At 48.7% G+C, this 26,312-nt stretch overlaps 9 protein-coding genes across 9 annotated transcripts; 4 read left to right on the plus strand and 5 right to left on the minus strand.

Moving 5' to 3' along the window:
* Positions 1-1,019: 1,019 nt before the first annotated feature.
* LAJ45_00454 (uncharacterized protein) lies at positions 1,020-2,185 on the plus strand (the record flags this gene model as incomplete). Its single annotated transcript, XM_046110055.1, has 2 exons — positions 1,020-1,344; positions 1,560-2,185. The coding sequence occupies 2 exons, from the start codon at positions 1,020-1,022 to the stop codon at positions 2,183-2,185; spliced, it is 951 nt and encodes a 316-aa protein (XP_045976748.1).
* An 854-nt stretch (positions 2,186-3,039) lies between these two features.
* On the minus strand, positions 3,040-3,462 carry LAJ45_00455 (uncharacterized protein; the record flags this gene model as incomplete). The annotated part of the gene is made up of 1 exon (XM_046110056.1): positions 3,040-3,348. The coding sequence occupies one exon, from the start codon at positions 3,346-3,348 to the stop codon at positions 3,040-3,042; it is 309 nt and encodes a 102-aa protein (XP_045976749.1).
* Positions 3,463-5,049: 1,587 nt separating this feature from the next.
* Positions 5,050-5,660, minus strand: LAJ45_00456 (uncharacterized protein; the record flags this gene model as incomplete). The annotated part of the gene is made up of 3 exons (XM_046110057.1): positions 5,050-5,228; positions 5,295-5,556; positions 5,625-5,660. The coding sequence occupies 3 exons, from the start codon at positions 5,658-5,660 to the stop codon at positions 5,050-5,052; spliced, it is 477 nt and encodes a 158-aa protein (XP_045976750.1).
* Positions 5,661-6,505: 845 nt separating this feature from the next.
* On the minus strand, positions 6,506-11,432 carry LAJ45_00457 (uncharacterized protein; the record flags this gene model as incomplete). Its single annotated transcript, XM_046110058.1, has 9 exons — positions 6,506-6,586; positions 6,637-6,701; positions 6,755-6,766; positions 6,930-7,981; positions 8,037-9,179; positions 9,243-9,671; positions 9,725-10,206; positions 10,264-10,314; positions 11,355-11,432. 9 exons carry the CDS (start codon positions 11,430-11,432, stop codon positions 6,506-6,508), a joined length of 3,393 nt encoding a protein of 1,130 aa, XP_045976751.1.
* Positions 11,433-13,588: 2,156 nt separating this feature from the next.
* On the plus strand, positions 13,589-13,997 carry LAJ45_00458 (uncharacterized protein; the record flags this gene model as incomplete). The annotated part of the gene is made up of 2 exons (XM_046110059.1): positions 13,589-13,594; positions 13,665-13,997. 2 exons carry the CDS (start codon positions 13,589-13,591, stop codon positions 13,995-13,997), a joined length of 339 nt encoding a protein of 112 aa, XP_045976752.1.
* Positions 13,998-17,204: 3,207 nt separating this feature from the next.
* LAJ45_00459 (uncharacterized protein) lies at positions 17,205-18,634 on the minus strand (the record flags this gene model as incomplete). The annotated part of the gene is made up of 3 exons (XM_046110060.1): positions 17,205-17,461; positions 17,579-17,700; positions 17,763-18,634. The coding sequence occupies 3 exons, from the start codon at positions 18,632-18,634 to the stop codon at positions 17,205-17,207; spliced, it is 1,251 nt and encodes a 416-aa protein (XP_045976753.1).
* Positions 18,635-19,424: 790 nt separating this feature from the next.
* LAJ45_00460 (uncharacterized protein) lies at positions 19,425-21,188 on the plus strand (the record flags this gene model as incomplete). Its single annotated transcript, XM_046110061.1, has 4 exons — positions 19,425-19,802; positions 19,882-19,995; positions 20,348-20,539; positions 20,637-21,188. The coding sequence occupies 4 exons, from the start codon at positions 19,425-19,427 to the stop codon at positions 21,186-21,188; spliced, it is 1,236 nt and encodes a 411-aa protein (XP_045976754.1).
* A 736-nt stretch (positions 21,189-21,924) lies between these two features.
* LAJ45_00461 (uncharacterized protein) lies at positions 21,925-22,610 on the minus strand (the record flags this gene model as incomplete). Its single annotated transcript, XM_046110062.1, has 4 exons — positions 21,925-21,961; positions 22,034-22,071; positions 22,138-22,483; positions 22,576-22,610. The coding sequence occupies 4 exons, from the start codon at positions 22,608-22,610 to the stop codon at positions 21,925-21,927; spliced, it is 456 nt and encodes a 151-aa protein (XP_045976755.1).
* Positions 22,611-23,700: 1,090 nt separating this feature from the next.
* LAJ45_00462 (uncharacterized protein) lies at positions 23,701-26,077 on the plus strand (the record flags this gene model as incomplete). Its single annotated transcript, XM_046110063.1, has 6 exons — positions 23,701-23,759; positions 23,939-23,947; positions 24,057-24,736; positions 24,803-25,025; positions 25,080-25,206; positions 25,265-26,077. The coding sequence occupies 6 exons, from the start codon at positions 23,701-23,703 to the stop codon at positions 26,075-26,077; spliced, it is 1,911 nt and encodes a 636-aa protein (XP_045976756.1).
* Positions 26,078-26,312: the final 235 nt, after the last annotated feature.

Here is a 26,312-nt window from a genome sequence, read left to right on the forward strand (position 1 = left end):
GCATCGGAAGTACGGCTGATTTGCTGTTTCATCAGCTATCAGAAGTAAAAGCAGGGTTGATCAATCACTTGAATCCTTTCCCTTTATCTATCTGGCTGTTCTATCCTTCATGGTATCATCAGGTGCCAAATCAGAATTACAATTCAGACGGGGACTAAGATGGCGGAGTCCCCTCAGGGCGGTTTAAGTCGGTTCAGTTGGTGATGCTTGGGTCTGGGAGCCGGGTAGATGCAGTAGATTGGGGACCTATTTTCAGCCAAATTGGATATTCTGCTCTAACTAGAGCAGGTAGAGTATGTCGGCCGCGGGCTAGAAGCCATAGGATTGGAAGTTAGAAACTCAGCTGTGAATACTCAGGACCTGCATTTTCTGTTTATGTGACCGCTGGTTTCTGTCTTACGGACTGATTCACAAGTTGGTTTCTCTTATCTAGAGTACGGCGAAGCCTTCAGGAGGCAGGTACTCCGTTTCCTGCGAGGTTTTACTTCTGGATTTGCAGAGGTGGTGATGAATACCCCTCATGCTCCTTCTATTTGAGCATCAGCCTGCCTTCTTTACCAAATCACGATCTCTCGCATGCTTCCGCATCATTAAATAGATTGCGTATTGTGGGGCAATATCGTCACGCATCGAACTATTTGGTGATAGTTCGGCACCATCTAAGGGTAAGCGAGACCAGGGTTTGGTACTTTTACCAACTTTCCAACAGGTTTGGCTGGTCGTCGCTGAGGCACCGAGACGATCAGTCACAGTAGTTTCAGATTCAGGTATCCCCGCAATCCAGCATACATAGATCCAGCCCCAGCACACACCACCACCACCTCGCCCATCTTTCTTCACTTGCTTATCCTTGCATCCCCATAGATAGAGCACACTGCCCCCCTCTCTACTAGTAGTCTTTTTCAACTCTTTCTTCTCCTCTTCTTTCCCTTTCCTCTTCATCCCTTCTTCCTTCTCATACAAAAATCACACGATACATTAGGGTACCACATGCTCGTGCTGCAACCACTGCAGCTACAATGGCGCCAATTCCTAATTTAACTTCGGCGCCATCTGAACTACTGCATACAATTCTCCAACACATCGGGCTTCAGGGCATCCATAGGCATCCCGAATACGAAGATGTAATTGACCCCCCGGGTGAAATAGGGCGGCCAATAGGAGGGGGAACAGGGCCTCCGCGGAGTGGAATATTCATTGTCATAATTGTATTTGGGCTCGTTGCCGTAATATTTACAATTGTTGCCGGATGTATATGGTGTGCTGCCGCGAACGAATTGATATACGCTTCTGAGCAAGAGGAAAGAAGACCCTGGAGAGCTAAGAAAGTTGCTCCTTTGAAAGGTGTGAGAGTTCATTTCTCGTTGAGCATTTTGTTTTTGAGGAGTAGCACCACTTCACTCACAGTATTGTTTCGTTCTGTTGTGCCTGTTTAAAAATCACACTGCTTTATTAACATTTCTTTGTGTCTTGTACCTGTACCCCTTTGTACTCGTACCACCAATAGCCTCTCCACATAAAATCCTTTCTAATTCCAATCTAACATCCGATTCTACTAGAATGGTACCGTCGTCGCCGAAATTCCCCCCGCACCAAATCAGACATCTCTCGTGATTCCCGCCGCCACTCCATCCTAGGATCCCTCTCTGTCACCAATTGGCGTGGCCGTGCCAACAGACGGTGTGAGCCTGAATACACCTATAAAGCCTGGAGGCGGGCAGGTCCTAAAGACACCGACCGCTCTCCTCTTTTTCATGAGAGCAGGGGAGGCCATGGATATAGCACTTTTTCGAAAGAAGAAGGATCTGGGGGAGCACATATATTGTCTTTGAGCGTGCCCACTTCGCCACATATGGAGCAGCTATTTGCGGGTCACCTAACAGGGCCAGTGCCACCGTTGCGAAGACCGCCGTTGGGTAGTACGAAAACAACATCCATGTCGAGGTTGTCACCTATCGATAGGGTGTACAGAGGCCCTAGAAGCAATTCCTGGAGTGGATATAGCGGATCACGTGGGAGGCGGTGTAAATATTCAGGGAGGGAATACGATGGTTCGGGTAGAGGATATAGTTGGGGCAATGGCGGGAGGGGTGGCTCGAGAGGGGCTTGTAGGAACAAACCGCCAGGAATGAGGGGGCTTGATGTGGTTCAGGAGGAAGAGTATATGTCGGAAGAACAAAAGTGAATTATTTGTTTGTGTTCGGGCTACAGCTCTTGGTTTCTAGTACTGGGATGGATTTATATGTCGATGGGCTTCTTTTTTCTTTCCTTTCATGGCGTACTATAGCGATTACTTACCCATGGCTGGGTATCTGACACTTACTGGGTTAGCACGAAGTTTTTGTCTTTCTCTCCTTTTTCTCTCTTGGGCGGTGGGATTCTCTGGGTTACAGGTGGTACTGATTGATTTTTACGATTTTACTTCCGGTTTTACGAATTGGGTTACTTGGATTTCTGTTTTCTGTCGGGGTATCTGTCTCTCTGGCTTGTTTAGTTTGGCGCTGTGTTGTGTTCATCTATCTTTGAGTATTCTTTGTATTAAAATTGCACAAAATAAAAAGAAGGATTCGTTTTTTCTTTGGGATTTCTGTTGACTTGTGGCTAAGAATCTTTTACACTGTTGATTTCATCAAAGATGAAATACTACATGGCCTGAACTATCCCTACACCCCTCCACCCTTCCCCCTAATTATTTTGTAACTTAAACACCCATTGCCTGCGATTCAGTTTTGAATTCTCATGGGGTGTCACTCGACCGTATACCCACTTGATTGACGCTAACCGGTTTGATAAATTTGTACTACAGAATGTTACCATCAATACACAATGTTAATCACGAGTGCTATATATTGCATACTAATGAAACAAGCTTTCACTTACCTATTATTAGTTAAAGGGTAGTTGAGTAGGTTACTTCCGATCCCGAGTATGACTAGTACTAAGCTTTCTCGCAAAGTTAGTAGCCGTCTCAGGATCATATTCTCATAGAGTACACTCACAATATGAATTGTAGAACAGCCAACTAGATCACCAGACCCCCTAGGCCTCCTCCCTCTTGATCCTCACAGGCGCCTTCCACCTCGCCGCCACTTCATAACACATAGGCACATCCGCCTCTCCGTAAGCAGTATAAAACTCTACGAAGAACGCTTTGACCCAGTCTTTTGGGTCGTCGGTATATTCGCGGGTGAGTGCTGCATTACGACAATATATGCACGTATCCAACAGATAATTCATGAGTTTAGCTGGGCCGGTCTTAAAGGCTCCCCCACGGTTCTCCTGCAGGCCGATATACCAGGCGGTTATCTCGTCGTAGTCTTGAGGAGCAAAGTCGTTGAGAAGAGTCATATCGAGGATGAAACTCTTGTAGAAGGCCTCGATTTGGGCGAGGAGATAAACTATCTTATCGGGGATAGGATACCAGGGTGGTGATGCGGATCTCTTGGCCTTTCCTGCAACCATGGTTTTGAATCGGGGATTTGAGATGGGATGAGGTGAGAATGTTTTGAAATGGACACTTTGTGTAGGGTGATGCTCATGATGCATCAGCCTAAGACCGAAATCCCTCAGCGCCGAGGGAAACTTCTTGGGCAGTCATCTAGGTACCCAAACGGGCAACCAAAAATTGTTGAAGGTAAGGTACCACATGCGTAGTACGAGGGTACGGTAACGGTAACGCAAACCGCCACTTTCTGTGTGTTTTTATGTGGGAAGAATGAAACTAGAGTGTCTCAACAGAATGATGCTTAGCATGTGCATGCTCTAGAAGGATTTAACTGGGCTATATACCTATTCTGTATGGGCTATTGATAAATTAAATGGATAAAAACTTCACTCCTATCAATACAAACACCACCAATTCGATTCACAAAAGTTGCCATGGACTCCTTCATAGGATAGCACTCGGTTCCTTTTGCGCTAACGCTTCTTGGACTATTACAATTATCAAGACAAACCAAAACACACCACCGCTTCCTGCGACCGCACCATGGGGCTCGTACAAAAGTGATTCACAGGCAGTAGAGCCTTAGCTTTTTACTGCGCCAAGCCCAAATTATATTCAGTGTAGTGACAGTATCAAATAGGTTTAATTAGGCGGGTGCTAGCTAGTTGAACATGTAAGCAGATTTATGTAGCCTCTAATTCTCCCAAGCGTGGGCGGTTGCCGTAAAAAAGCCCGGAGTGGGACGAGTTCATACAAGAACCCTGGCCCAAAAACATCTTCACCTCTTAAAACCATCGGGACACGTTAATCTCAGGCCACCATACTCTCAAAGTTCTATATTCTTATTTTCTCAGAGTCTCCAACACACATCCTTATCAGAGGGCAGTTGTTTCACTGCCTATACTAAACTCAAGTTCAATCTATTATCGATGGACCGCAACTTCTAGAAAACTAGAGTTTTCGAGCATAGCACCAAGGCAGATTAGGGCGTCCCGAGGCAGGTACACCTCGATACATTATGCACGCCCCCCCCCCCCCCCCCGGGGGGGCGTACTAGCCTCAATAAATTGATATTATACTCGAAAAATGTATGTATCTTCTGCTGAAATCAATTGTTCATATGTCGAGCAGTGAGCGACTTCATCTCCATGTCCCCATAGACCAACACATGCCACCTACAAGAGACATCCACAACCGTCTCAATGGATTTGAATTAAATCAGAAATGCCCAATACCATAACTAGATATGAGCCCACTTGACAACCGAAAATCCACTGGAATCCTCAGTGACTCAAAAAATGTCTAATATGCGGCCTGCGGTGCCATGAATTTGTTTTTATCCCCTAACAAATTTGAGATATACTATTCAAATGTAATAAACCAAGTAAGTGCGAAACCCTCATCAGTCCTCTATGCATGAATATGTACGTTGAAGCCGAGACAAAAAAAATAGCACTTATAAACATAATTTTGTAAACCATCCCTTTGTACCCTTGCTAGTTACAAACAGACACGAACAGAGGCATCAACAATCTCACCCGGGAGAGGAGAAAGAATTTCATTCGTTTTGAAGTTATAAGCCCAACCATATTTTAAGGTGCCCCTCATGCCTTCTCACCTCCCTCCGGCGTCTCTTCCGGGGGAGCAAGAACCTGCTCCTTCTCCAGCAACTCCGCAAGCTCGCCGGACTGGTGCATGGAGACAAGGATATCGCAACCACCGATAAACTCCTTGTTCACATACAGCTGGGGGATCGTGGGCCAGTTGGAGTATTCCTTGATGCCTATCACTCGACAAAGTTAATCCCCAACCATTACTGGAGGGAGAGGCGAGGGAGAGAGGGACAAACCCTGTCGGACTTCATCGTTCTCCAACACATTGACTGCCGCAAACTTTGTTGGGTCGACGCCCTGCAGCCCGAGGATCTGCACAGATGCACGCGAGAATCCGCATTGCGGCATCTCCGGGGTACCCTTCATGAACAGGACTACAGGGGCAGTCTGTAGTACTCCATCAATGGTCTTGCGCGTTTCGTCTGAGAGGCGACGAATTTGCTGGAATTGCAACCTCTGGAGTGGCTGCGATGATGTGCGAAGGACTCGGGCAGTAGTCTATAAAACAATAATTATTCTTGCATGGTTTCAACGAAACAATTTTGGAATTATAAATAAAGCCCTACCTGCCTGAATACCGGTGATCTGAATAGAGATGCCATGGGTGATGTGATGCTGTTCTGCTCTGATTCCAAATGGTGCAGCGATGGTTGGATGCTGTTGTTGCTTGGAAATCAATGATGTTGAATAATTTGCGCCTCACAACGAGGTTGCACCAACGCGGCAACGCCACAGTTTTAGAGTTCGGATAATTGTTTCTCCACTCCGAGGCGCACTCGCAAAAGTTAGTGCTCCCAGATCAATTAAAATTGTGCCCCCCTATTATAAAGAGATAACTACATGTACATACTTAACTCAAAAGTGATTGTATTTGGTTACAAGTATCATCTACATCCGTACTACATATACCTACAGACTTCCATCGCGGCAGGTTTTTTTTTTTTTTCATCAATTCATCATTGCGGCAGGTAGTGGATACATGTAGTATGTAATGAAATGCAATATATGTAGTCAATTTCAGACTGTAAGGCCGCTCCGTCCCTCATTCCTCCCACTGATATCAGAAAGTGGTTACCCACATGCATAGCCACCATACACCGTTTTTCATTGAATCAAACCCAATATAAACAAAGTAAAACCTTACTCCCCCCCTCCATTTCCGCTAGGAAATAAAGAATGTTATAAAGAAAACCATTTTTAAACATAAAGAAGAACCAGACCAGTGCGCCTTTACAGCAAAAGCAGGCTCTAACATCTCCGAAACACCAAGTAAATATTAACCAGATATGATAGAATAAAAAATCAAGACATATACGAAAATCATTAATCATAGGGGTAATTAACCCTAATAATATATTATACAGACAAGGAGAGTGGGTGAAGAGAGACAAAAACCTGGCGGGTGAGGTGGGAGGATGGTAAAGTCGACGGTTGTTCACCCACAGGCTCAAATCCTATCCAAAAGAGCTCCAGGGGTCCGGACTTTGTAGTGCTGGACGTTTCGATCAAGGCGTCGGGTTCGTTGATTCTACAGATATTAGCAGCTGTAAACCCTAACCAAAGTTGGTGAAAGCATACGATAATACCGGGCCGAAATCCCAGCACTCCATCTTTAACAGCTGGGACCATATTCTCTGGAAACCCTAGGAACTCATCAATAGTAGTTTCAAGGCCTCCTAGAGAATATTCACTATACTCGTCATCCAAACTATTACTCCGGCTATCCATATGTGCATTACTCAAGTCGTGTAATGACCCGGGTATGATTTTGGGCGGCTGAGTTTTAGCGCAGGGTAGCTGGCGATGAAGATGGACCTTCATCATTCTTTTGGTGTCATATTCGGGAGCCTTTTTCCGCCATCCTGGTTTACGAAAGCTCTTCGGATCTGGCTCGGGCAGCTCGGGAGGACAAGGCCAAGGGGAAGATGCGGTAAAATCGATATCCTTATAGAGATCTTTTAATTTTAGAGGTACAGGTGCAAGCTTTCCTGTAGTAAGTTTTACCAGCAGGTCACACGCCTTTGTTTCGTCATTTATATCCAGTTGTACGGGATCAGATTTCTTAATTTTGCGTGCTTGAGCCAGTTTAGCGCTGAACTCTTCTCGGACCCTCTTTGTCTCCCTCGTGGCTTCTGTAAGCTCTTCCTTGACTTCTGTAAGCTCTCCCTGTAGCCTTATAACTTTGTTCCTCTGGTTTTTGGTGCAGTTTTTCTGCTCTGCTAATTTCTTCTGAAGCATTATAATTGTGGCCCTGTCACCCACAGGCTCATCGGAGTCATCGGAGTCAGTGAATTGAATTGATCCGCCTGCATTTTTTACTGCAGGCCGTCGCGGCGGTATCTTTTTCGGAGGATTATTATCGTTACGGCTTACTGGTCGCTCAGTGGAGCTCACCACTCCCGGAGGCGGAGACTCGTGGGAAATAGGCGTGCTAGGGAATTTTCTCGCTGGGCCTGTAAAATTGCTAGGCCTAACCGGTCTCCGAGATTTCCCATTAGTAGCGACAGCCTCCGGTTTCCCTCCCTTATCAGAGATATCACAGGAGGCGCGCAGTTCTAGAGTATTTTTGATAGGCTCTTCATCTTTGTTTTTCCGCAGTACACTTATTGCTCGTGGTTTGCTTGGCACAGGCTCATTCATTGGATACTTCTCATTCACTCTATCCTTCGAAGTCTGGAATTTTCTGGCTGCAGGCACAACAGAGAATTCCTCGGGGGTCGAACCCTTGGGCGCTTCATGATTCGGAAAACCCGTAGATGAAGTCGGTTTAAAATGTTTAGGGTGTTTGCGTACCCTTCTTCGATAGGGTTTTTGGCCAGCCTGATGCCGGGCTTGCCTTGCCGTTCTTTGAGCCGTCGGTTGAGGTGGTTCTTGGATAACCCGGGAATTACGCGGTGGTACAGGATTTAGGGCACAAGATCCACTGATTCCAGCTGATATTAGTAGTAGAAACAAGTGCCGAAGAACCAGATGCATACCAGATATTGTTCTTATATTGTCCATTATTTTGGATATAAAAGTTGCACATTACGCACGAAAACCAATTATCACTATTTTTCGGTTGTTCTTGCTGCGTTGTTTGAGGCAAGGGCATATGTGTCAGATCCTTCACAGGGCCCTCATAAAGTACATCAACATCAGGAGGTGGCGGGCTATAAGGTGGAGATGATGCCTCACGATATTCCCGATTGATAGAACGTTCAGCTTCGTTCCTTTCGCGATCTCCTACGCTTGGAGAATACTGGGGAGAGTTATCTTCAGGGGGTGGCCTTGGGTTATCATAAGACGATGGCCTCTCGTATCTTGAAAAGGGTTCATTTTGTTCATGTGTGCCCCAATACGGTGTTGTTCTTCCCAGAGTCTCGGAGGCCATGTTGTTATGGACTTGGTAGTTATGCATGGTACGCTCCTGCATCGGTGAGTGGAGATCTGCAGAATCCAAGCTCATTTGGGCATCAACCAATTCATAATCCATCTCTTGTGAATCCTTTATCTCTGATGGAAGGCGGGCCTGTTTTAGGACACTCAGGTCCTCGTTATAGCTTGTAAGAGCTGCAGGCGGAGGCGACGAACGGCTCGTGATGCTTGTGCGCTTTGTAAGACGTTCCGATGTTCCTTGTGAGATCCTCGCGGCAACGGCATGTCCAAAATCCTGATGACCCCCCTGATGATTGTTCTGCTTGCCATCGGCAGAAGCCGATGTGCTCCGAGAACGGCTACCGATTACGACTGCAAACGTTTGACTTCCATGAAAAATCTTGGATCTTGCCAACTCCCCATACTCAAGATCCCCGTATACCCTACCCAAGGCAGCACCCTCTGAGGACCACTGATTCTGGGTGGACGTATCGCCCTTAAATCGTTTCCTCAGGCGGTCATCATCTGAATAGGAATGAAAATTCTCCAGACGCGCATCTTCGTTCCGAGGACGATCGGTCCTATTCATCCCGGACCCATCGGATTTAAACGAAGGCCCTGTGGACAAGGGGATGAGCGCAGCGGCGGAGGTCACCGACGAGGCAGACGTTTCCGAGGAAGTGGAATTAGATGATTGTCCCATTGGGGTGGAGGCATTAGACTGTTCGGAGCCTTTGCAGCGCTGGCATTTCCAAATTTTATTACTATAAAATATTATGTTATTTATGTCGCTGGAGGCGGAAGAAAGAGGAAAGGTAGAAATTTACTTGGGTATAGCATCTGGTCGATGACATAAGCTATGGTATGGCGTATCACATTCACTACAACGAATGAGGACGTTCTCTGCGGTGCTAGGCTTTCCACATCTAAGACAAAAGGTGAATTCAAAGGTACGCGCCCTCTTTTGCCCTAAGTGAGGAAAAGAATGTGGCGCCGTACTGCCGCTAGATATCGACATCGCGGAAGTCGAAATAGACGTGACGATATCGGCTCCGGATCTACCACGTACTGTAACCAGGCCTGGACGATTAAAATTTCTGTGAAGAGCCGAAGCACTCGATCTTAAACTTGTAGAAGGTCTACTAGATTTCAACTCTGGTGGCGGGGAGAATTGAGATGCTGTCGAAAGAGTTCGGTTCCTAATCATCTCTGTACTACGGTCCTGTGGCCGACATTCTAGGCTGATCTCGGAGGTGCTTTTGAAATTATCAGTTCGAGTAATTGAGAGACAAAGCTAGGCAAAGCAAACCGTTTCATTCTAGACTTTGGAGGTTCATCGTTTGCTGGGCGGTATTCTCTTGTTGCATCCGAGCTAGCTGTAGTCACTGACAAGCCGGATCTTTTGTAGCTGCCTAAATCTTCCTTCGGATCCGGACGACCTGTTCGACCTTGAGGTATTTGTACATCTCCGGAATTCTTCATTCTATCATCCTTCCTGAAATGGGCATTACTTGTCTCTTCCTCATTTTTTTGGTTGGTATATCTATCAATTTCCGCTCCATTACTTCTCGTGACCGCCTGATGCCGACCTGCTGAGGGAACCCTAGATGAAGGCAAGCTATTATCTCTCAATCTTAACTTGTTAGTAGGACGTCCCCGTGGGCGTCCAGTAGACTGGTAGCTTTGCGCACTTTTCCGCGCTACCAAGCTGGATCTAAAAAGTTTGATTCCTGTTGTTGAGGACTGAGCTCTGCTCAAGTCTCTACCATGGGTAGGATCGAGACGAGGTGACTGTTTCGCATTAGTCTTTGAAGAAGAAATGTATCTCTGATTCTTAAAAGTTTATACCTGATGCCCATTTTGCCCCGGGTATTCATTTGTACGCGCCTGACCACGCTCCTACAATTCAAACAACCAGTTAGTTAATTGGTCGTCAGGTTATCCAAAAGCCTAGTATCAGTAAGGCCTATCGAAAACGATAAGCATTGACGCTTGTGTTATGCATCAGATCTTTTCAGTTATTTTGGACCTCATCCTGCCAGAACACAGGTCATCACCATCTCACAGACACCAACTGTAAGCTCAACCCTTCAAATAAACACCCTTAACACCCACCATCATTTCTTTTAAGCTTCAAACCTCAGCATACATCAAAACCACACCTCTCTCAAACTCAAATCAATATCAATTGTCCAAGTACAATACTCTCTCTCTCCAGTCATTTGTACTCCACTGCCATTGGCTTCAGCCCATTGATTCCTTTTTCCACTACCAGAGCGCTCAAGCCCAGAAATTCAAGGGTTTCGCCTTAATTTACCCAAACCAAACTGAAACTCCCACAAAAAAAGGAGCAATGAAGACCCTAGTTTTACGAACGTTCCTGAGTGGCCCAAGAGAAGTAAATGCGATTAGCATTGAAAGTACCCGAGCAGAACGCCCCGATAGATGGATATAGGGGGATGCTGAAGCTCCATATTGTGGTATTTGTCTAATTTGTCTATGCCTACCGTCGTTCAAGCCCATGGACTAAGAAATGGACGCGGATTGTGATGTAACGCATAGCTGTACTTGTAACAAATGATAATTGATTAAGAGGACGAGCTCATGAGGCAGGTTATGAAGCAGCAAGGTTGAAAGCTCAAAAAAATGATGGGATCGATGGATGAATCAGATGGCTCGAAAGGGAGCGCCTAACAATTGAATGACTGTTCGAAAGAATGAGGGGACCCCAAGCGTCCTGTTGTTGCAGTCGGACCTTTTACCAGGAGGATCATCATGTGCTGGTCAACTCCATAATTCCGCTTCTTTACTTGTGTTTTCCTCTCTACTGGGTGTTCGCAAATGTATATCATTTCCCGGATGGATTATGATAGCGCATTGCAAAATAAGGGCAAGTAATATGCTTCACTCAAATGAAGTCTTAATCTGAAATCACTTGCCTGCTGATGAGAGTCCGCCGACTGAAAACGACCAGATTCCTCCTTCTCCGATTGAAGACGATCGTCACGCGGAGCCATTCCACCCCAAGCTCCTGCGTGACCCCCCTTAAGCGACAACTGGTAGGCGTTTATGAATTATTGATTATTCTTCGGGGCTGAATGGCTTTTTTTTCTCGAGGAGTTGTTCTATCGAGCTATCAACGACTGTTTTCAGGAAGTGGGGTTGGAAACCGCTTCAGTGTTGATTCCAAAGGCGACAGACGCATTGGTGTGTGTACTACAGTTGTGTGGGTGTATTATCCGCAACACAGCCTTGTATAAAAAGGATGTTCAAAAATGGATAGAGTATAGGCGACCGTCAAAGGGTGCCGAGAACTCTTTTTTTTTAAGAAGGGGAGGAATGAAAGGTGTAAGTTGTGAGTACACCAAGAGTTAAGAGGGAGAAGGCGGAGAAGTGTTGGTGTTGGTGATCGCGAGTTAGCGACGAGTTAGCGCCGGCGTCCCGGCCTAGCGCTACTGTATTTATTGGGGGCGACATTGTTTTTTCCTCGTAGGCAACAAAAGACACCCCCGTTCATTCACTGAGGAGAAACATCCGCTTTTCGGGGGATAAATTTGCAGCCGTGAGTAAAATATGTCGGTTTCCGTAATGCATGGCTAATTTCATTCGCAGGCAGGAGTGATGCATATGGCCCACAGTGTTTGTTGACACGTCCATCGACTCCGCTTTTCCACCTCCATCACCTCCACCTCATCATCGTTCCTGATCGAGGTCCTACAGTGCCAAACCTAAACTAACTACTCAAAATCCTTGGACACTCCACTACCAAAACCAGTGATTCTCAAACAAAGCCTGAATTCCCATCTCAGTGGAAGGTTATTCTGGTTGGACAACAGGCACTATATATCGATGAGTGGCGTTTCGTCCCGAAAGGCCAACGCACATCAGAACTCTGCACTCTGGGCATATCTCTACAGTATCGCTCTGCTCCTGGAGCATGCTCATTTTTTCCAGTGAGTAAGGGGATAAAAGGCGAGCGGCTTTCGCTCCTCAAGTGATGTTGCGTTCACATTGACCACGTCAAAGTGCCTGCAAAACGCCGATACTTGTATGGAGCGAAATATTTCTACGTTAAACCAGCATTCATACGAGTCTTCATCATCCTTCAAAATCAGGCCATTTTGGGTTTGCAGGCTCTTCTAAAAGGAAAATGCCCCCAAAGACGGATTTGCAACCAAAGTTCTCGACATTCTATTGATCACATACAACTAAAAATTGCAATACTTGGACTTCGTAGATAACATGAATAGGATTTTTCGGCAGCCATGGTAAATTCCTCAGTGCCTGCACGGGAAGGCCAAAATTTGGCCCCTCAAAGTTGAGCGAGTGTTGAGCACTCATATGCTCCTTAGTAGCAGCCGTTGACCACCACCTCAACTAAAACCTGGCAGTTTACAGGCCTATCAGTTTATCGCCTCGAAATTTAGTTGAAATGTTGGGCCAACCCAGCAAGATCAATCAGGATTGATCTAATAACCTTTTAAAGGCGATTTTACGGCAAGCTCGTATATTGAGGCCTAAGGAACCTCTTCAATTCGATGCGTCTGGCCTTCAAAGTAACCTTACAGCTTTACATTGATCCTAATTCATCTTTTCTTTGATCAAGCTGCGGTTTCAGCCTTTCTCCAAGAATTCCAGTTCAGACTGTAGTTGGCCATATACATGAAACATACATACATAGTATTCAAAACAAGAGAATATTAGATGTATGTGTTCGTCAACCAGCTTTAAAGGCCACATGTTTTTTTTCATTAAGTTCAAAGTCTTTAACTACGCAAACAGAGCCAGCCCTGTTTTGCGGTCAGAATCAGAACTTGTAGCTGGAGTCTTTTACGCAGAGACCCTTTAACCTTCGACTAGTATACTGTCACGCATAGAAACTATAATTTGTAGGCAATGCTTAGTAAAGTAGCAAATACGTAGCATCAGTAGGCGAGATCTTGACATCTGGCCCCTCATTGAAGTATCGGCTCTCGAAGCATCTACTACTACATCTCGAACTTACTGCTGGTAACCCCGCGGAAGAAGAAAAGAAGAAAAAAAGGAATGAGTGATCCACAGATCAATCAGCCTATGGCACCGCCAAAAGCACACACCCGTCGACAGAGAAGCATAGGATCGCTCGAGCTCCCATACGTCACGGTTGCAGAGAGCCGCCCAGACACACCATGCGATGCAAGTAATAAGTTCAAAAAGAAAAAGAAAAGAAAAAATCTACCTCGCAGCAGCTTACGAGTACTATCATTTAGGGAAACACACAATTGACCACCAACCTCCAAGAGGCAGAGATCACAGCACTTCGTGCTGAGAACCTAAGACTGGGTGAAGAGAATCTCAAGCTTGCTGGGGAACTCGTAAACACTTCCAAGTCCCTCAAGACTGCTGTCAAATTCTGGATGAAAGCGGAGGATGAGCTGGGAAAGCTGCTGAAGCTTTCCCAGAACAATCTTCAGAGAGAGATGCGTGTTGAAAAGCCTAAGGACGAGGAGAAGAAGGACAAGGAGGATACAGAGGAAGAAAGCGATTCTGGGGCTTACGAGGACGCTCTTGACGCCCTTGAGGAAGGTGGGACTTTGGTTTGACATCATGGTTTGAGAGGCCGGTTGCTAGCAGGTGTTTTTGAGTACCGCAGAAACTCGCCAACTTGATTATCTCCGTGCAGGGATTTCTTCATTGATGATTGGCTGAAAGGCAGAGATCAGCTTCAGATATTTCCTCTACAAGTTAGTTTTTGGTCAGATCCGCTAGCAAAGTTCGTGAGTTTTTGCGGTACTCGATCCCACCATGCACGGCACTGGGTACTCAGTAAAAGTCCGGTTTCTTTTTTTCTCTTTTCTAACCTCTGAGACATGTGATTTTCATTGCACAATAAAGTTACATATACGATTTTCTACTCTATCCTCTTGAGACCCAAGAGCCGCAGCTTCATGGTCGTTCAAGGGCTAGGGTTTCTTCGCATAACGTGGATCATAAGTAATCACTCGAATGGTTTACATAGCACAATGCACAACCATCATTCCAGCGGGGAAGAGAATTTTATTGGTCAAAAAGGAATTTCTCCGGACCCCGCTTTTGCTCGACTATCAAGGCTCCCAAAGGCTTGAACAATGCTAGAGATTTCCCTCAAACCTAGGCGGAAAATTAAGTAGCATTCACTATAACGACCATTGTGACGGTCCACGATCTCGGTGAACTTTCCCAACGCATTTTTCTGCTTAGTTCTTCGCTTGCTGAATTAAGGTTTTTGCTAACGTATAAACAAATGATTGTTTAGATTCAGAGTTCAATTTTGATCTTTTTTCCACTTCACCTTCCCCTTCCTCATCGATTCACCAACACATTGACCATCATCACCGTAGCCTAGCTGCAAGGCAATATATGCATGCGCTGACATTTCTCATGGGCCCCGCAAAGTTCACTTCAAGCTCGCAGCCTACCGATAACCACCGTGCCCTGTAGGAATCACCAAGCTAGCTGCCCGATATGTTTCTCGCTAGGCGGCAGTAGGTACATGAAAAAGGGGGAGGGGGGGTAGTTCCCGCTCATGTAGAATACAACGCTACATGATACACCGGCACGCCATCGAATTTCACTACGGTTGTCACGATTTACACTGAGTGTAGAGTCAGAGCTCTCTAGGATTGGAGGAAAACCCCCCGCTATCAAAGGCTTGATTTCCTGGTAGATCCTCTCTACAGCTATGAAACCACACGATCTCATGTGGGCTTTAATATGATATAACGTAAAACCACCCTCAACCCCCCCCCCCCCCCCAAAGAGCTTTTTAGTGGGTCTTTGTGTTTCTTCGTGCGGGATCGTGGGTGTCTGGTCTGGCTAGCTTTCTCACGTGTGTCTTGCCCGAGGCTGAGTCCAAGGTTAAGCTAGCTAAGAGGGAAGGCTTCGATCTGGAGAATTAGGATACTGCCTTGCAATGTCGTCTGGACCTCCGTCTGATTAAACATCTCACAAAAAAAAAAAAACACTAGAGATAAGAGGTTGAAACCCCAATGCACAGGAGATAGTGGGGCGTGACCCGCCGGGTGATGTGCCCTTTGGTGGTGTGCAGATGTGTGCCCCACAAGGCACACAAGTTATCGGCACCCAAGCCTGATTAGTACCGGGGGAAAAGGCATAGAGCACCTACATGCAGGCTACAGATTCCAGTGGATATTAAAAACAATATCATCACCCCATATATTCTTTATTTTACAGATGAACTTTCGGTAGCGCCTACCTAGAAGTTCCTCTACTCTACTCGGATCATTTGTACTCCGCAGAGGACCAGTGTATATAAGCGTCACCGACCACCCCCTCCACAAAAAGTTGTGGCAGGAAATGATTGGTGGGGGAAAAATCCTATTGGAGTGTTTGTCTCCGTTGATGGGTGAAAAGAGACTGGTTCGGCCGGATGAGACGACGGAGGAGGGGGTCAATGATCACGGTACCTACATACATTATTGTACCCAGGGTGTCGGAAAATGATGCACATTTTGTGATATCTGAACCGTGAGAGAATCAAGTCTACCTTGAGGTCATTATAAGTCCCCGGATTCCTTTCATGATGAAAATAAAAATAGGAAAGGTCTGTCATCGATACTTTTGGGTTTTTTTTTTAATACTGCTTTTAGCTAGTAACAGCGACTTCTTGCTTGAAGAACGGTTATTTCATGTTCAAATAACACCAATTAATGAATTCTTAGGCATTGAAGAGACGTCCTACACTCGAAATCTGAATTTAGGGAGGGTGCTGCGTTGTGCCAAAATATAGGTATTTGGGTTGTCAAATCACTTTCCGGCACCCTGGACCGTACATTGTTTCTGGTATTCGGAGGTGTTTGGTATATGTAATTAGGCGTTATCAACCGTTGTCGAGGAAAACCCCATCAAAGCTCAAGCCAACTTTATAACCGCCCCCAAACAACCACTCAAAGTCATCCCACGGACAGTGTGGTTTAATTATGTAGTTCAGAAGTAGATCTATATGTAAAATGATCTTATCTTCCATGCTTTTAGAATTTTCACATTTTCCTGGCCCCAGATACCACATCACAACTTAGAGACATTCTGAGCGCTTGAATACCTTCTTTAGATACCTTACTATTCGTTGGCAAATTTTGTCCATCTAGTGGTGGTTGACCAAACACCCCGGCCCCGAATACCAGAAACACACCCACATGTACTTTATGCATTTACCAATTGGGGGTATTTTCATTCATTGAATCAGCCCGTACCCTTCCTGTGCAAATGAGTTTTTACATGAAAACTTCCATCTCATTAAGTACTCTATTATTATTAGGTAGGTACCCACCGAATCAGCTTCCATGAAATCCTGTGAAAATGAGTTTTGCATGAAAGAAGCTTCTTCTCATTAAGTATTATTATGTATGTATTTACGTACCCCACCGAATGAGTTTTACACGAAAAGCCTCCTCCCCCCCCCCAATTAAGTATTATTAACTAAGTAACCCCGGGCCTCATTTCCTTCCCTGCGCGCGGGTAAAGGAGCCAAAAAAACTACAGATACAATTAAAAAGCATTAATAAACAAACTACAATGTAAGTACCGTAGCGCATTTTTTTCTCCGCCTAGCTTGCCCATACACAAAAATAATGTAGTGCATGCCCAGTCGAGTCGGTATGAACCAGACATTCCTCCACACAATTAATTACGTATTAGTAGTATAAAATATTCCCTTTTTTTTTTTTTTTTCTTTTCTGTCGCCGTATTACAACGACGTTTGTTTGTTCTGAGAGCGCTGCGCTGCCTGTGGGAGTCACAAAGTAGAGAGATCACTCGTCAGTCATCTCATCGTCCCTAATCTCGTCCCCATTCCCATTCCCGTTCCCGTTCCCATTCACAGCAGCAGCATCAGCAGCAGTAGCCGTAGCAGCAGCAGTAGTAGTGATATTCTCGGCCTCCGGTTTCCAGTGGCCATCCCAGTTGAACTTGATCGCCTCGTCGCCCCAGGTAAACCATCCCTCGGTGAGGTTTCGTCCGAAGATCTCACAGGCCCTGTAGTTCTCCGGTAGATACGGCTCCACGAGCTCTGTGCTGCCAGGTGAGTACCGGTACAGCGCAATGATTCCAAACAAAAACGGCGCAAAAGAAAAGAAAGAAAGAAAGTAAGAAAAAACCACCAAAGTAGAGCTATGTAGTAACGCACCTTTAACCCCCGGCTTCCTCGAATGCAAATCCGGCACCGCCACCACCGTCCTCCCCGGCACCCTTCCCACTCCCACCCCCGCCTCCTCCACCCCCAGCTTAACCCTCTTCCCCGCCCTCCCCCTCTCCCCACACCCCCACCCCTCCCACCACCAGGCTTCCTCCCAAACACAAGCACCTCATACGGCTTCCTCATCGCCGCCTCCAGCGCCACCACCGGCTCCCCCTCCGCCGTAACCTTCACCCACACCCACTCCCCCGCCTCCTCCACCCCCCACCTCACAAACAACTTTTCCACCACAAACGCGCGGTACCTTGGCTTATTCGTGATCCACACGCCCACCAACGCCCCCGGCGCCAGCGCCGCCCCCAATGGCAGTTGCAGCAGCTCATGAATGTTGAAGCGCGACAGCGTAGCGTATGCGGCGCTGCGCGCCGCGGAGCGGTTCGGCCATGGCGGGTCGAGGAGCGTGAAATCGAAGCGGCCCACTGCGGCGGCGTAGCTGCTGAATGTGGCGGTGGAGGACTGGAAGCGCGAGAGGAGGAAGGTGGAGTGTGGGGGGAGGTGGAAGAGTTTGGGTGGGGAGGGGTAGGTGAGGGTTAGTGTGAGCCAGGAGGCGGAGGCGTTGGTGACGGGGGTGCCGTGGATGTCGGAGATGTCGGAGAGGGTTGTGGGCGCGGTGAGGGTGATGGCTTCGTCGGTGGAGGTGGAGGAGGAGAAGGGGAGCGGGGACTGGAGAAGGGTGCAGGCGTGGAAGTCGAGTTCGGACCCTGGTGGAGGTGGTGAGTCGGTGCTGCGCGGGTGGTGGTAGGGCCCGGTGTAGGACGTGTGCAGGTCGGTGAGCGCGGCGGTGAGCGTGGGCAGGAGGCGGGCGTGCAGGGCGGAGAGCGATTGCGTGAAGGGCGTGGGCTGCTTGGGGTCGGTGAGGGCGTGCGGTGTGGCGAGGGGCTTGTGGGTGCTGCGCGGGACGAGGCCCGGCGGGGCGGAGAGCGTGCTGGGGATGTCGAGGAGGAGCGTGGGTGTGGCGGGGCAGGCGTGCAGCAGGGAGGGGGGCATCGCGGGGTGTGCGTATATGTGGGTGAGTGAGTGAGTGTGTGCGGGGCGATCGTTGTGTGGTGAGGGAAGGAAGGATGCAGAGGAGAGAAAGTGTTGCGTAGATAGCCCGCAAGTGCAGTCGGTGGGCCGGGGCAGGGTTGCTGCGAGCACGGCACGGCGAGGGAAAGCATCAAAGGGACGGGGAAGGAATGAGCGAGCGAGTGAGTGAGTGAGTGTTTTCCGTACACAGTAGCAGTAGCAATGATAGTAATAATCGACATGCATGGCTCAATTGGGAGGCCTAAGATGCTGAGGTTTGGCCAACTTCATACTCATATGAAAGCATATGCAATTGATTTGTAGGCTCGGGAATCAAATATCCCTCTCTCAAACACGCAATTCTTAACTCAAGTGAACAAACAGCCCCAATTGAGCCCGAGGACTCGATCCCTTGAACAATTGCTTGAACAAAGAAGATATATCTCCAAGTCCACGGCCTCGATTGGCCTGTGAGTATCCTCTTCAATGCCTCTCTCCCATTGGCCCGTTACACGCGCAGAGTGACGGCGCAGAGTGACGGCGCACCCCTGCAACGGCAACCTCGCTCGCTCTCAACAACACCTCGGCAGAGCAGACAGACACCGACCGTGATAGCAGCAGCTCTATCGAAACACTCCCTCCCTCCCTCCCCCTTGCCCACCCCCGAGGGACCCGCTCAATCCTCACCACCAACCCACCCACCACCACCACCACCACCACACACCCCCATACACACAACAACACCCCCCCCCCCCCCGCAAGAGCTCTCACCATGGAGTTCATGTCCAACGTGTCGTCGGGCCTCGACTCGTCCAAGCCCTCGCTCTTCGAGCTGCTCTCCGAGTCGCAGCTGCGCGACCTGCTCGAGCCCTCGGTCCGCTACGTGCTCGCCGTGTTCACGCAGCGCCACCCGCGCTACCTCATCCACATCTTCAACCGCTATGACGAGGTCTACGCGCTCTTCATGCTGCTCGTCGAGCGCCACTACCTCACGCGCTGGGGCGGCAGCTTCACCGAGAACTTTTACGGCATCAAGCGCGAGCGCGTGCTGGCCAAGGACCTGCCGCGCGCCGCGAGGGCGGTGCCGGATGTGGCGGCTGCGAGTACGAGGTTAAGGAGGGGCGATGTGTGGAGGAGTTTGTTTCTGATTGTGAGTTTTGTTTTGTGCTGCGGGGAGAGGGGGGGGAGTGTGATGTGAGGGTTTGTGCTGATTGTTGGGAGTGGAATAGGTTGGGGTGCCGTATTTGAAGAGGAAGCTGGACGACGCGTATGAGATCCATGCTGGCGGTGCGGCGGCGAATTTGTTTGGCTCGAATTATCGCAATGACGAGCCGGCGGAGAATGTGAGTTGTGGTCATTTCTATCATTTCCCTTGAGTAGTCCAACCCACTGGAGCAGCTTACTACTGTCTCTTGAGTGGCTCACTATCATCTCCCTTGAGTAGTCCAACCCACTGGAGCAGCTTACTACTGTCTCTTGAGTGGCTCACTACCATACACCTCTTGAAGTGATGGTCACTACCATGCTTTTGAGATAGCTCAATTATTGTCTCTTGAGTAATAGTTAATTACTACTATTCTTCTAAGATGGCTTAATTACTATCTCTCGAGTACCCTACTACTATCTCCATTGAGCAGTCTACCACAATTCCCACATACCAATCACTGACACTCCCCCCCCCCCCCCTCCCCACAGGCCACCGCCCGCGAAAAGCTCCTCTACTACCTCAAAAAGCTCCTGCGCAAGATCTACCCCACCATCAACGCCGCCTACTACCTCTCCACGCTCGCCTTCAACCTCGCCTACCTCTTCGACAAGTCCCACTACCACACGCCCTTCCACTTCCTCGTCAACATCCGCATGCGCCGCCTCAACGAGGCCGACCACGTACGTTTCTCCCCCTCCCCCCTTACTCCCCCCTTCAGCAAGCAACAAACCTACCTACCTAATGATCAATCACTTTTACTAACCCCCACCTCCACAGCGCGCATTCGAAGCCGCCTCCCGCCCCACCTCCCGCCCCGGCGCCGCCCCCTCCCTCACCCCGCGCACCCTCCTCTCCCCCACCGCGCTCTCCCGCCTCATCCTCCCGCGCCTCCTCGACTCCCTCAAGATCCTGCTCCCGACCAGCATCTTCTTCCTCAAGTTCCTCGAGTGGTGGCACGCCTCCGACTTTGCGCGCCAGCTGTCCGCAAAAACGGCCGCGTCCATCGAGCTGCCGCCGCCGTGGACCATCCCGCCGCCGCCGCCGCCCGCCGACGACGACGACGACGATGACAGTGAGGGTGACGGCGGTAGGGAGCGGCAGGGGAGGAAGTTGGTCAAGCTGCAGGAGGATAGTCGCATCTGTGCGATATGCGAGAATGAGCTGACGAATCCGACGGCGGTGCAGACGGGGTATGTGTTTTGCTATCCGTGCATCTTTCGGTGGGTGCAGGAGGGCGAGGAGGAGCCGGGGAGCGGGAAGGGGTGCTGTCCGGTGACGGGGGTGAGGCTGTTGGGTGGGACGGAGGGGTTGAGGAGGATTATGGTTTAGGTCTTTTGGGGGGAGGGGGATAGATTAGGGGTAGACTTTTTAGGTGGTAATGATATCTTTTTTTTATTCTTTTGTTATTTTGTTTTACTTTGTTTTTAGTGGTTATTGGGTGTAGTGAGCATACCGGGAGCGTATTGGAGATCAAGTTGCGATGGATTGGGGGGGGGGGGGGCGGGGCCGGCGGCATTGTTACAGGTACATATATAAACTACTTCACACTAGATGTGCAACACCGCATGTGCAGATTTAGAGAGAGAAAAAAAGGCCATTGGCTATCAATAGTTGTTATCAGACATCATTACGTGCAAGTACTCAATTTTAAACATTCGTATATATAGATATATTGCGTATAAGTGAAAGTGCTCAATCAGATATTGCGTACAAGTGCTCAAAAGCTAAACATCAGATATTGCGTACAAAGTGTAAGTGCTCAATGTTAAACAACAAACTGTGGAACCAAGATCGGATACAACTGCTTCAAATTGTTTTTTTTTCTTTTTTTTCCTTCTTTTTACTTTTTTGATAAGGAAAGGCAGGTACATACTTTTTTTGATTGGACTTGACTTGGCTGCCGTGTCATAACTACATAACGGTAATTGACTCAAACACAAGCTTAAGGGAAGGGGGCGGGATATAAGAGAGGATGGGACGTTACGTTACTCGTACAGGTGAGTGGGAGGGCGGGTGGGTGGGCGGGCGGGTGGATGATGGATGCTCTAGGTATCTCTCTGTGCCTTCAGCGCGTTTTGGCGTTTGTGGTGAGGAAGAGGAGACTGGTGATTCAATTAGTGACTGTTGAAGGAGAATACTAGTAAAATAATATAAAAGAGTAAAAAAAAACATACCAAGTGGCAATAATCACCACCGTAATAATCCCCAACACCTATCCCAACTATCAGTACCACCAAACCACACGGTACCACCAGCACCACCAACGGCAAACACTCACCACCTGCGTCTTCGCACCACTCTGCACCAGCGCCGTCTTTCGACGGTACAGCTGTATGGTCTTGAGGTAGTTTGCCAGGCCCGCAAACAGGCAGGCGAGGCTAAGAGCCCAGAAGATGATTCCGAGGGGCATGCTCATGCTGCGCTCGAGCTGCGTGGGCTCGCGCTTGAAGTGGAAGGAGATGACGATGGCGATGGAGACGACGCAGAGGTAGACGGACAGGCGGAGCCACGAGAGGAAGTTGCGCTCGTTGGCGCAGTGGTCGCGCGCATCGCTGGCGTCGTTGGTGAAGAGGAGGGGGGAGATGAAGGGGGAGGAGAGGATGATGGGGCTGTTGGGGTCGAGACTGGTGGTGGGGGGGGTTAGCTGGAGTACGATATGTAGCTCATGTAGCTACTATATGTAGCCATTGAGGTGAGGGAGGGGTAGAGGGCTTACTCGTCGATGTTGACTGGGGGGAGGCAGTTCGACATGGCGGGAGGAGGTTAGTTTCGTTGTTAGTGCTGAACTGTACTGTACTCTACTCAAGCAATTGAGCCCCGTTGATTCGTCACTCGCGCACAGCAACACAGGAGAGGTTGTTTGCGGGGATGGTGGGTTGGGGCCGGAGTTGTGGGAGAAAGCTTCAAGAGCTCTCTTCCCTTCCCTCCCTTCCCTGCTGCCGGGATGTGCATTCTCGCTTATTACGGGGACTGGCAGGGGTGCGGGGTTCCGCCGGAAGGTGTAGCCGCATACTGCCACTGATCTGCGTTTTGTTTTTTTCGGTTTGTTTTCCCCTCCAGATCGGATTGTTTCATGCATTGCCACGGGTCGGGATGCAGTCCGTGATGGGGGATGGGGTTCATGGATTATGGGGGTTTTTGATGAGGGGGGAATGCGAGATCAGATGAGATAGAGTAAGTACAGACAAGGAAGACTTACTTGCTCACTACCGAGACGAGACATTTTGTGAGATCTCTGGGAGTGAGAAATGGGGTATATTTGGGGGGTCCATGATGGGGATACTCTATCTACAGATGTCTGGCTATCGCAACCTCAGATGTCAGGGTCCTCAATTGCTTATCTGGGTTGACGGTTCTAGATCTCCCCCACCGGGGAATTAAGACCCTTTTGTCCCCTTCCGTCCCCCACGGTCATGTGTGGTCTAGAGTACTTAGGCCTTCTTCTTTTCTTCCCTTTATGCTGCAGGGTCCTGTCAGTGGCTGGCTTGCAGACTGCTCAGAGAGAGAGTATTTTTGTAGCTTGGAGTACTCTAGGTAGGGTGCTCTAGCTCTCCCGATAATAGCCTTACTTTTCCTACTCTAGGCTATGATACGAGCGTGAAAGGTTTTTTTTTTTCCTTTTTGTAATTGTCAGAAAACTCGCATTGCACTGCAGGGCTCTCTATCTCTCCCTACATACTCATACATCCAACCTGCATCACTCATTCCCAGGGGAGAGAGCAAGCAGCACTTCCTCTCATTATTGCTGCACACCCGGAGGTCCTCGTCGTTCCTATTGGCTTTGTGGCTATTTGCACCTCCCGCTTTTAACTCTACGCAGGTAATGACTTCCCTCCCCAGAATGGATGTAAATGCCGTTTGCACACCCTCCGGCCGCTCTGTTGGTCCGGTGCTTCGGGGGTGGGTATCTTGATCTTCTCCTGCGTCTTCCCTTCATCATCATTGCCTACCCTATCTACACCCTATATTATCCACCCACTCCCTCACACACACACGCACACACACACACACACACACACGCACCCAGAATCATCCGGCATTGATATCGATATCTATCACTATTCTGACTCCATGAGCAGTAGGAATCCGTAATATAATACCCATTTCAGAAACAGCTCCCGAGAAAAAAAGACACGCATACATACGTAGTAGCGGTGACTGATCACCGCGCCGCCCTCATTTCATGACCTCCCATAGTAATAACAACACTACTACAACCCCCTCACCACACCAATCCGGCCTGTCCGCCCTCTGGAGTCGCTACAGAGGCTCTCCCTCCCACCTGGACAATGATGACAGCAGCAGCGCCGTTATAGTCGACGATCACGACCATACCGACCATAACCACCTTGTCATTCCCATCACCGCAGACGACGACACAACGCCCCTCCTCTCCCGCCAATCTGATTCCTGCCGCCGTTCGCTCGTAGGAAGCTACCGCCGCCCCTCGTTCACGTTTGGAAACGCTCGTCCCGCCTTCGTGCCGGGTTCCTCGATACCAACTGAGTCAGGCTTCCTGACCAGGGCCGAGATCGCAGACATGGTGGCCGAAGAGCAGAGCTTGTTGAAGGATAACCATATTGTAACCTCCGACTATGGCACGTTAGAGTCGCGGCCGGCGTCGGTGGCGTGCGAGGAACGTGGTGAGGTGCCAAAGTGGGATGAGGCCGTTGCGAATGGCATGGTGCACACGACGTACAAGAGGGAGCTTATTGTGCTTGTTAAATATACAGCTCCATTGTATGTGACATTTTTATTGCAATACAGCTTGACGTTCGCGTCGTTGTTTTCAGCAGGCAATCTGGGCAAGGATGAGCTGGCGGCGGTGTTGTTGGCCACAATGACGGCGAATATCACAGGATATGCGGTGTATCAAGGTATGGCCAATTGGGTTGTACAAACGGAAAAAAAATTGTGCGAGTGATAGCTGATGCAGTGTTTAGGATTGAGTACGTCGTTGGACACACTATGCGCACAGGCATACGGATCAGGAAATAAGACTCTCATTGGCCTGCATTTGCAGAGAATGATTTGTTTTCTTATGTGTATAACAGTGCCTGTTATCATCATCTGGCTATTCTCCGAGCAGATTCTCACCGCCATAATTCCGGAGCCTGAGCTGGCCGTGCTGGCCGGAAGATATTTGAGAATTCTCACAATTGGAGCGTGAGTCATCCCCGCCTTCTGTGAGTATTATAAAGAGACTAACCTGTATCACAGCCCAGGATACGCTTCTTTTGAGGCGGGAAAGAGGTTCGTACAGGCACAAGGTAACTTTACTGCCTCGACCTATGTGCTCTTGTTCTGTGCTCCATTCAACGCAATTCTGAACTATATTCTCGTCTGGGTATGCTGAAACCCCCCCCTCGACCTTTCGTCTGATGTTCCACTAACATCCTATATAGCACCCCAAATATGGCTTCGGCTTCTCTGGTGCTCCGACCGCCGTGGTAATCACCGACTGGCTGATGCCCCTCCTCCTTTTTCTCTATGTCCGCTTCGTCGATGGCTACGACTGCTGGGGCGGCTTCACCCGCAAGGCCTTCCACAACTGGTGGCCAATGATCAAGCTATCTCTCCCGGGTTTTGTTATCGTTGAAGCTGAGTTTATTGCCTTCGAGCTGCTCACCCTCCTCGCGTCCTACTTTGACACCGCCCACCTCGCCGCTCAATCCGTCCTCGTCACCGCAACGAGCATTGCTTTCCAGCTCCCATTTGCCCTCTCAATCGCCTCCTCCACGCGCGTCGCCAACCTTCTCGGTGCCACCCTTGAAGATAGCGCTAAAACCGCTGCATACGCCGGCTTTATCGCAGCCATCTTCCTCGGCATGGTCAACCTCCTGTTCATGATCTCCGCGCGCAGCTGGTTTGTCCTCCTGCTCACACAGGATCCCGAGGTCATTGCATACGTGGTGAGCGTGATGCCGGTCACGGCGCTGTTTCAGGGCTTTGATGCAATTGCGTCCATGGGCGGCGGGATTCTGCGCGGACAGGGAAGACAGCACATCGGCAGCTATATCAGCATTGTTGCGTACTACTTCTTGGCCATCCCCATATCGATCGTCACGGCGTTCGTGTTTAAGTGGGAGCTGTATGGGCTGTGGAGCGGCGTTGCGGTTGCACTGATATTTGTGGCGATTATTCAGACAACGATTGTGCTCAGGACGGACTGGAGGAAGGTGGTTAATGATGCGACGGCGAGGATTGAGGGGGCGTAGTTATGTGTTTGTGTGTGTGTGTGTAATTGTTGTGGACTTAGAAGGCTTGGGGGGGTTAGACATGCCCTTTTTTGCTTTTTTGCTTTTTTTTTTTTGCTTTATATATGCGCGTGTGCGTGTGCGGGGTGAAGGCAAATAATGTTATTGTGTACTGGATGGATAAACTGGTAAATGGGCAATGTTGCATGTATATACCCTGATGTGAGATGATTGTGATGTTATAGTAAAAGTTTGT

Source organism: Morchella importuna (genome assembly GCF_003444635.1).
Source record: "Morchella importuna strain M04M26 chromosome Unknown Morimp01GS001, whole genome shotgun sequence".
Lineage (NCBI taxonomy): Eukaryota > Fungi > Ascomycota > Pezizomycetes > Pezizales > Morchellaceae > Morchella > Morchella importuna.